This window comes from Eumetopias jubatus, unplaced genomic scaffold (assembly GCF_037043125.1).
Source record: "Eumetopias jubatus isolate StellerSeaLion01/CBP00866 unplaced genomic scaffold, mEumJub1_p1.0 scaffold_6, whole genome shotgun sequence".
Lineage (NCBI taxonomy): Eukaryota > Metazoa > Chordata > Mammalia > Carnivora > Otariidae > Eumetopias > Eumetopias jubatus.
Window position 1 is genome coordinate 139,002,443 of NW_028274812.1, and position 9,834 is coordinate 139,012,276.

General features: G+C 44.3%; 1 protein-coding gene across 2 annotated transcripts in view; it reads left to right on the forward strand.

Annotated features, from left to right (window-relative positions):
- Positions 1 to 8,830, forward strand: part of RNF144B (ring finger protein 144B) — a 79,663-nt gene extending 70,833 nt beyond the window's left edge. For both annotated transcript variants that reach the window (XM_028107477.2, XM_088024135.1), the window contains exons 7-8: positions 1,495 to 1,584; positions 2,923 to 8,830. In XM_028107477.2, the coding sequence (XP_027963278.1) occupies positions 1,495 to 1,584; positions 2,923 to 3,063 (231 nt within the window). In that variant the 3' untranslated portion in view covers positions 3,064 to 8,830. The remainder of the gene's footprint in view (positions 1 to 1,494; positions 1,585 to 2,922) is intronic.
- The last annotated feature ends 1,004 nt before the right edge of the window (positions 8,831 to 9,834 follow it).

Below are 9,834 nucleotides of genomic sequence, written 5' to 3' on the forward strand. Positions count from 1 at the left end.
GGCACTGGCTTGTTGGTAATGATGTTTTTCTCTCGACAAGTGTTCTGTGTCAGATGGTGGTGTTGATCTTTGTTTCTAGGAAAGTTTCAGAGCGTGGGTCTGGGAGCAGAATGATTGTCCAAGAGCCAAGCCCGAGGTGGATGCCCAAATGGAGTGATTTTTGAGCTTTGCTGGGGTGTCAAATTTGCTCCTGCCTTGGTCCTCATCCCTGCTGGTTCACTGGACGAAGTATTCTTAATCTGCTTTGGGGACCTCAGAGACTCGTCCCCTTCCATTATCTCTTTTCTCTCTTGTGCCTTCAATTTCCACTAACATCTCCGTGTGCTCAGTGTGTCCCACTTAAAAACGAGTTACACTTTTCTCCAACCTACATGTCTCCCTTCCTACCGTTCTCTCTCTCCCCTTCTCTTAGAAGCCAAGCCTCACACAGCATAACCACCTCTTGTTGTGGATACTTACCTCCAGTCTTTGACGTGCACTCAGCTTGCCACGTCCTCACAGCCCTGACTGTGTTTTTCCAAGGCTTTGAGTGCTGCCTTTTGGGTAAACTCCAGTGATGTTTCAGTCCTCCTCTCGCCTAGGTTCTCCTCTGCCTCTGACGGCGTGACCACCTCCATTTCAGTGATGGCATCTCTGCTGCTTTCCTTCTACCTTTCTGGCCACTTCTGTTTCCTTTCCAGGTGCCTCCTTGACTCATTCTTTTTTCTTTTTCTTTTTCTTTTTTTAGAGTTAGACAGCAAGAAGGGGGAGGGGCAGAGGAGGAGGGAGAGAGAGACTCTTAAGCAGGCTCTTCACTGGGCCTGGGGCTCGAGCTCACCACCCTGAACCCAAGAGTCACCTGAGCCGCCCAGGGTCGTCCTCCTTGACGTCCGCGTTGCCTGCCTGACCACCCTGTGTCCCTTGGGTGCTCTCATCCACTTCTGTGGTTTCCTCCACCCCATGGCTGCCGATTCCCGTCTTCCCCCCAATTCTCATCTGTGTAATCAGCTGCCTTTCGAACAGGGTGGCGTGAATATCTCAAGTGTCCCTCAGGTTCCACATGTCCAGAGTATGGCCGTCATCTTCCCGACAGAGTTCATCTCTCTGTTGTGGTTTTCTTCTCCTTCTTCCCACAGCAAGTTAGTTACCTTCTCAGGACCCCACGTCTGTGTTTCCCATTTCAGCTGCTGGCATTTTTTTTCTCACGGGCCCTCCGCTCCCGATCCTCATTCCACATCGCACCTGTCCTGCAGCCACCTGTCAGAGATGACTGGGTAGGACTCCGATCCTCTCTAGACTCAGTCAAGAGTCTCGATGATTATGATCCGTTTTCACTCGGTGATGTGTAAACGTGCTGTGATAGAGTCTAAAGATTGCAGCCTTGGAATCCCTGGAGGCCGCCATTTATATTCCCCGAAAGAGCCTTTGATTCCACCAAGGTGATCCGACGTGGTTAGTGTTTATGTCTCAGTTCAAAAGAGCGTGTGTACGGAAACCTCTCTCTTTGTTTTTCAGAATGACATTTTCCTCAGACACTATGACAAAGGGCCGTGTAGGAATAAGCTGGGCCACTCGAGAGCCTCGGTGATGTGGAACCGGACGCAGGTACCCTGACCTTGAAGGGAGCAGGAGAGAATACCGCACTCGGGATGGCTGAAAAAGCCCACCTAACCCTCCTCCCGACCCTGTTCTCTACTGACCCGTCCCGGCCCGGGAGGTTCTGGGGAGCATGATCGCCTCGAGGATAAGTAGTAGAGGGCAGGGCACCAGAGCAGCCCGCTGATCACCAGTGACCGCCAGAATCGAGGCAGATAGTCTTTCCTCTTGGAAAAATGGTAGGATGAATTTCCTAAAGCCCTGTAAGTCCTCTTTCATATAAAAGGCAGCGCTCTAAAATCCTGTGAACCTCCCCCCGCTCCGAGGCTTAGATTCCTCTGCACACGTCATTGTGTGTTTCTGTGGCAGGTTCAAAGGGAGTCCTGGTTTGTTGGTTTGTTTATTTCTAAGATTTTTGTTTGTTTATTTGACAGAGAGAGACAGCGAGAGAGGGAACACAAGCAGGGGGAGTGAGAGAGGGAGAAGCAGGCTTCCCGCTGAACAGGGAGCCTGATGCGGGGCTCGATCCCAGGACCCCGGGATCATGACCTGAGCCAAAGGCAGACGCGTAACTGCCTGAGCCACCCAGGCGCCCCCTGGTTTATTTTTAATAGTGCTTCATATTTATGAAAGACTCCGTTACCTTTAAGGGCATCAGTGTTAATAGCCTAGGAATCATTATTAGCATCCCTAAGAGGCTGTCAAGGAGACTCGGGTAGGGAGGGAGCCAACAGCAACAATTCGGGGTTACATGGAGCTGGTCCCAGAGCTCAGGTGAGCTTCCGGTTTCTTCCTCTCCCCTCCGATCTCGTCCTTGCTGCCTCCCTGGTTTATACCTGGTTCAGGTCACACGGGGCACCAGCTGAAAGGTCCCATAAGTGTAAATGTTTCATGTGCCTGGGGTTGTGTCTTTGTTCGGGCTGCTAGAATAAATTGCCATAAAGCTGGGTGGCTTGAGAAAGAGACACTTGTTTCTCCCAGTCCTGGAGACGAGAAGCCCGAGATGAAGGTGCCAGGATTGGTTTGGGTTCTGGCAAGGACCCTCTTCCTGGTCTGCAGGTGACCTTCTTCTTGCTCTGTCCTCACATGGTGCCGAGCTGGGGAGAGGAAGCAAGCTCTCCGATGTCTCTTTTCACAGTGGCACTAATCCCATCGTGAGGGCTCCACCCTCGAGTCCTAATTACCTCCCAAAGGTCTTCATTTCCAAATACCATTGTATTGGACATTGAGGTTTCAACATAGGGATTTTTTGGGGGGTGTGGGATACAAACATTCAGTCTGTAGCTGATGGCTTAGTATACATATAGGAAGATCAAACTGAAGTGGTCTTTTCTTTGGCATTTCCAGGTGGTGGGGATTCTGGTGGGATTGGGCATCATTGCCCTGGTGACTTCACCCTTGCTGCTCCTGGCTTCCCCGTGTATAATCTGCTGTGTCTGTAAGTCCTGTCGGGGCAAGAAGAAAAAGCACGACCCATCCACGACCTAAAGGCCTCTGCTCCTATCCACGTGCCACAGACGTCCGGGGTTACAATGAGAAGCACAGTGATAAAGCCCCACTTAGTGAACTTGCCTCCTCCTTGCCAAACTTTGAAAGTGCCTCTGTGTCCAGACTTTGAACTTGCCTGCCTGCCTTTGGCATCAGAAAAGGCCGAGCCCGTGTGAAGAGAAGGACCCGGGTTCTGCAGTCTCGGCCGTGTCTAGGGAGCGTGTCGGGAAGCTTTGGGGTTGCTGAGAAGGAACGAACCCACCGTCATTTTATCCTTGGGAAGGATCCCGCTGGACTGTTCAAGTTCCAGCCAAATTCGAGGAGCCCGAGTGAACATTCAGTATCATGGTTGGCAACACACATTGTAACTGAGCAGCTAGAGTCTGTTCTGTGTTGATTTGGCCACCACGAGAAATATGGGAGAAACCCACTCCCCCACCCCCCGGTAGGAGGGAAAGGATAACACTGTTGAAGGGGAAATTGTCCTAAGCGCTGCGCAGCAGGCTGCTTATCTTGGGGAGTGGGTATGTTGGTTCTGCCTCTGTGGGCTCCTGGGCATGCTGTTCCAGGCATTCCCACAGTGACTTGGCAGAAACACAATAGGTTTCTCCATGTGTGATCTCAGCTTCAAGCAGGAGAAACTGCTGTGCAGACGGAGTTGTCCCTTCCAAGTGAAGGGGTTGCAGCCTGAAAACAATGTGGTCTGATCAAGTAGCTCTGCCTTGGCAAATGCAACTTTGGGAAGGTGATAAATTCTCCTACAGCCAGTAGCTGTGGTTGACAGGATTGTTTTATATGAAATACTGGTCAAGTGGCCGAGGTTAACCTTCATCATAGATAACAGAGATCTTTCCTGAGCTCTGTGTTCATGCACCCCACACATTTAGAGTTGGACCTAAAAGTACACACCAAGAGTGAGTATCAAAGTCCATGTGTACACCAATACACGTAAGTTGCTGCCAACCTAGAATTTCCATCCATTGGGCATGCGTGAGTCTATCCAGAGTACACATAAAATAAATGTTTCGTCGAAGCCATTCTCTCTTTCCTTCTGGGACGAATGTGGTTTATTATAAATCAACCTAAAGGGTTTTCTTTTTGCATATTATATATGTAAATTTTGGTTGCAAGTTCATAACTTACCCAAAGGTATAGACTCATAAACCTAACTCTTTTAAAACAACGCCTAGTGCGATGTCATGCCATCTCTGTTTGTAAAAACACTAATAATCGAGTTATTTGCATCTTTCCAAACACAGCTCAGAACAGCTCTCAGCGGAGTGTCGTATTGCTCTTTCAGCATCTGGGAGGGCAATCCAAATACTTTCTGTGTGTACAAGGCACTGATAAAACAACAAAAAATGTAAGAAACAAAATGTAAATGCTTCAAGTATCATAAATGCTTTGGGTTGGTATCGCCTTATTGCGACTTATTTTTCCTGTTATCCATCGGTCAGATTTTGAATAAACGGGTTTTGAAAAGACAATAACTTCTTCTCCATTGACAGGATTACATAATTGCCATTAGCAACGTAGCCTGTTGCTTCATGAGAATATGTGAAATGCTCGTAGAGAGCCCTCCTTGAAACTAGGGACCCTGCATCAGGGACTGTCAGAACCCCTCATACTTTCCTGAGGTAACTGGGTGACTAGGTTATTAAATTGCTGCTATCCTGGACCTATTATTAAAGAACAATGCTTTGTCGATGTAATGGAATGTATCCTAAGTGGGGATGTGTATATTTAAGGAACTTTAGTTCACACGTACATACTGATATCTGATTTATGTATAGTACATCTCTTGGTCGTGTACATTTTTATTTACCATGTGTATAGAACATAGATGAGAACTCGGGGAAAACTTTTGAATGGCAACCAACCAAAAACATTTTTAATCATTTTTTGGAAATTTCTCAATATTAAGTGTCTTTATTTTCCTTTGAAACTCTGTAAACGCTTCAGAACAAGAATACCCTCTTCTATCGATGTATTTCATATTAGTCTAAAGACAAGTGTACATATATTTGAATAATTTACTTTGTCTTAACACTGCCTCATTATAGCAAAGGGCATTTATAACTGCTCAGGGGATCACAGGAACTCAGCTGAATTTGCATTTTTGTATCAAGAATGTCTGTCATGGCAATGTCCTCCAGCACGAGTGAACTCTCTGAGCTCGATTCCACAAAGAATCTTTAAACAGGAGCTGATTTCGAGTAACCTAACATCCTATGTTGTCAGAGGTGGAGCTCCCAAATTTGGAGTTAAAGCATCCATATTGTTTCCTTGGCAAAACTGAAGGAACTTGTCTTCTCACAGAGAGACTAACAGAATCAGCTACTTTTTTTCTAGGGGCTAGGGAGTGGGGGGTTGTTTGTGAAACAGATTTTAAACAACTGGATTTAAGTTTTTCTGTGTTGAAAAGTGCCTGGAAAATCATGACTTCTTCCTTATATAGCACATGAATCGGCCTGTGTAAGATTGTCAGAGTCAGCAGGAGTAGGTTGGTGGGTTAGACTGAGATAGATCTCTGGTGCATCAAAGGGCGAAATGTAAGTCGAGCTAGAAACTTTGTTTGCAAAGGAGAGAGCTGACAACTTCACTAACAGAGACTGATGTTTTCATCTGGGATAATTGGCCACTGAGCGAGCTTAACCTGTCTCCTTCCTCTTTCTGCCAGCCCCATCTTCTCCTAGTGACCCTCTTTCTGTACTAGGAAGAAATACGGGTCTATGTGATCATGTTTGGATGTCGTGGCAAAAATCTTCGTGTTTGGAGTAGTATTACCTATTTGAAATAGAAATCAGTACTCCTTCACCAGATTGTAATCTGGATGTAATAACCTCCCCCCCCATCCAGAAACATTAACAGATACAAGGGCACAACATCTAGTTGCTGCCCCTTCTGGGAATTTTTCTCTTGTTATTGGATAGGGCGGTGAGGGGGAAAGGCATATGGAAGCAAATTTTAGAGCCGTAGGCATTCTGTTTGTTCACGCAATGGGTGTTTGCTCTGGACTTGAAATCTCTATTTCGATAAGGAGGCCTTTGAAAAACAAATAATTCACAGTGTGAATTTTCTTGTAGCCTGCATCACGAAAATTTTACCTATCTAGATTTGAAAATCTACATGTTTATTTGAATGTAAATCACTGTTGCTTGGAACGCCAAATTGTCTCTTAAAAATTATTCAGAATCTCACTATGTATTATTTTACCCTTCTCTACACAGTGCTTGACTTAGTGTTCATGAATGGATGCCTTTATGTATATAGAACCGTGTATATATGTGTAGCTCTGAAGACAATTTCATAATGCCTTAGATGAGTGACATTTTATAAAGCTGTCCAGTCGATACCTGTAGGCTATTACATCTCATGTTGATTCATGATCCAGAAAGTTTTGTTATGTATTTAAGAAATTGCTGTTGTATTATATTTTTCCGAATTATTTGAGAGGAAAATCGCTGTTTTAGTCTCTGTAGCCCCAATAAATGCAGAGCAGGAAAGCAACTGTGGTTAACCTTTGTTGTGCTGCACGTTTCTAGACACATTCACTTTTATCCTCCGGGAACCAATGAAGCACTATTAAATCCTAGGTTCAGAATTTCCAAAAAGTACCCAAATCTGTGATACCATTTATGGAAATAACTCTTGCTACCTTGTTTGTTAAATAAGAGGAAGTATAATGCCTTCACTTGTTGCAGACATTTTTATTGTATGTGGGATACGCCACACTCTCAGTGCACAGGCATTGATCATTATCCAGAGAAATAACCAGTAATTTAGGTCTTTGATCATCCTGATAAAAAATGCTGCCAGGCATCAAAGCCATTAGTTCTATAAAATGAGATTTGGGCTATGTGCTCTCTACGGTCAGTTTTAACCTTCCACAAGTCTGTTGGAGGAATGTATTTCCTCATTAAGAATGTTAAGGGATTTACATTAGGGTTAACTTAAGGTCATTTCCATTTAATTAGTATTCAAGGCAGGAATCCCCAAACGCTGAGTGCCAGAAGTTGGTTACCAACTAGAACTTGTGTTTCTGCAAAACGGAAAGCTCACATTCCTATCTACTGGTCATGGTGCCTCTTTATTGATCATTATGTGGTTGTACTATGATCCTGGGGACAAAGACTTAGGATTGACTTGTAAGTCAAATTCCATTTTCTAATCATTCAGTTTTGAGGAAATCAGTAAGATCGTATTAAAAGACTTTTCGGTTATGGTTTCTTAATTTGCTTAATCCTTTCCTAGAATGTCAACATTGTTTCATTTTCTTTAAGTGTCATTGTTTGCTAAACTTGAGTTTGCATCCCCAAAGAATGATTCAATGAACCATTTTATACAGCAGTGATTTTAATCAGTGCCCAAGCAGCAAACTCATTGCTATGTAAATTATGAGCCTAGTGAATCTGAAGAATTATAATTAGGTTTTTCGGTAATTCAATTATTTTCATCTGTTAGATAAAAATAAATTTATTTTTTTAGACCCTAAAGATAGTATCCAACTCTACATTATGTGAAAGAAATTAATTTCTTCAAATAATTCAATAGCAATTATACTATGTTTTATTTATATATATTTACATATACTTTTTAAAGAACTTTTGAGAACAATCCTCTGGGATAAATGGAGTAGATATTAGATCCATTTCATAGAGAAAGTAGTGGTTTTATGTTCGTGTATTGCCCAGGGTCACACTATGAGTGGCAGGCAGGAAAAGAACGTAAGGCTCCTTCAGGGTACTTTCAACACTTCCATTAGTAATGTGGACCCGGGCTTCGTTTCGCTGTCTGTGAGTGCCAAGAGGATGAACTCCTCTCTCAATTATCTGCGCCGGTGGAGGTATATGTAAGAGAATTCTCATTTCAAATAATCATTGAGCGTCCGTGCTTTGGTGTGTCTGACAGCTTGCCTGGGGCAAATGGCCACCCCTGAGGTCAACCCCAGCCCCTCCCTGGTTTAGGTAGAGGAGAAGGGCGAGGGAGGGAGGGCAAGTTAGTCAAGAAATAACTAGGTGGTGTGTATCCTGCTAACACTGGACTGAGAATTTTTTTTTAAAGATTTTATTTATTTATTTGAGAGAGAGAAATGAGATAGAGCATGAGAGGGGGGAGGGTCAGAGGGAGAAGCAGACTCCCCGCTGAGCAGGGAGCCCGATGCGGGACTCGATCCGGGGACTCCAGGATCATGACCTGAGCCGAAGGCAGTCGCTTAACCAACTGAGCCACCCAGGCGCCCTGGAATGAGAATTACAGGTGGGTCCATGTACTTACTTCAGATGCCAACATGTTTGTTTGCCTCTTTTCTATAATATAAAGTATGTGTTCACAGCCTCCTTTGATGTTGACAGTCAACACTCAAAGCGATTGTTAAATCCAAGTCCTCTCCTTTTAATATTACCGGCTTGTGCTATAATGTGTATTTGTGGCCGATCATTAAATCCGTCAATTGGCGAAAAACAAGAAATAGGGCTCTAAATAATGAACTTACTGAATGAATTCCTGATGTGGATAAAGAAGTTGTGCTTCGAATTCCGTTTTCTGCCTCTGTGTTTTTCAATTTTACCAATACAATTTTATCCTTTTTTTTTTTTTTTTTTGTATATTGAAACTAGAATTCAGGCTTTAGATGAGAAGGGAATGAAGTCTCATGTTCACCTTGATGATTGAAGGGGCATATTTTCTTTTTGGAGGAACGGGTGGGTGGTCCACATTAATGCCATTGAATGCATTCAAATAAAATGAACGTGAAGTTTTTCTCTAATTGTGAGACTTCTGATTATTGATCAGTCTGGACTTAGTTTTTAAAGCCAGTCCCGTTCGTTTAACTAAAAGCAAACAAGTCCAGTAATCCACACACCGCCCTGCATGATGTGTCCTGAATTCCAGACTGGCCCTGGGACTTTGGCACCACAAGGGCACGTGAACGGAATGTTGGGACAAGATTGGCAAATCTGATGTCACCTTGGGCACGGAACAAGCAGGCAGGGTCCTCTGCTCTCCCTGCCCCCTGCCAGGCCAGACGGTGTGGGGGTCAGGGGACAGACACCTGGCTCCTCACAGTAAGATAACATTGCTCTTGATGGGTGGTGTGGTCCGGGGCCAACCGTTTATCCACACTGTCATTTCCTCCGTCCTGGCTCAGGCGTAGAGGGTCAGATGAGATCACAACTGTCAGAGGGACATTGTTTTTTAGGAGGTGTGAGGAGGCGTGTGCGCTGCGGCTGGGAGTGTGGGTGACCAGTTTTCAGCCAGACCATACTCCCAAAGGAGAAGAGGGGGGCTAATACATTTCAAGCTTGTGGATTGTGTTGAGGAAAGAATGACCTCCTCAGAAAATACATCGTCTTTCTAGGTTTAAAAAAATGCCTTTATGTTGCTTTTTCACAAGGAAATATTTCACAGATAAATATTTATCTAATTGTGTGCTCAATTAAAATGAAAGCTATGTGGAGAGAAAAATGCAGAATTCGTATCAACGCAATGATTTTGGTGGGGGGGGCAGTTTACTGTAAAAACTTACAATTACACAATTCCATCTGGTATGCAAAGTACTTTCAAACACATTTTCTTTTGCTCTTCCTACCACTCTATCAAGTACATATTAATACAGCCCTCGCCCAGCTGACAGGTGGGAGGTTGAGACTCGGGGGCTAGGTGACATGGCACAGGTCATACGATGGGTTAGTGGCAAAGCTGGAAACATCTTTCATGAGCCATGAGGACCTCTTAGCATTATTTTACTTTTTTTAAGTGTCTTGAAGCAAC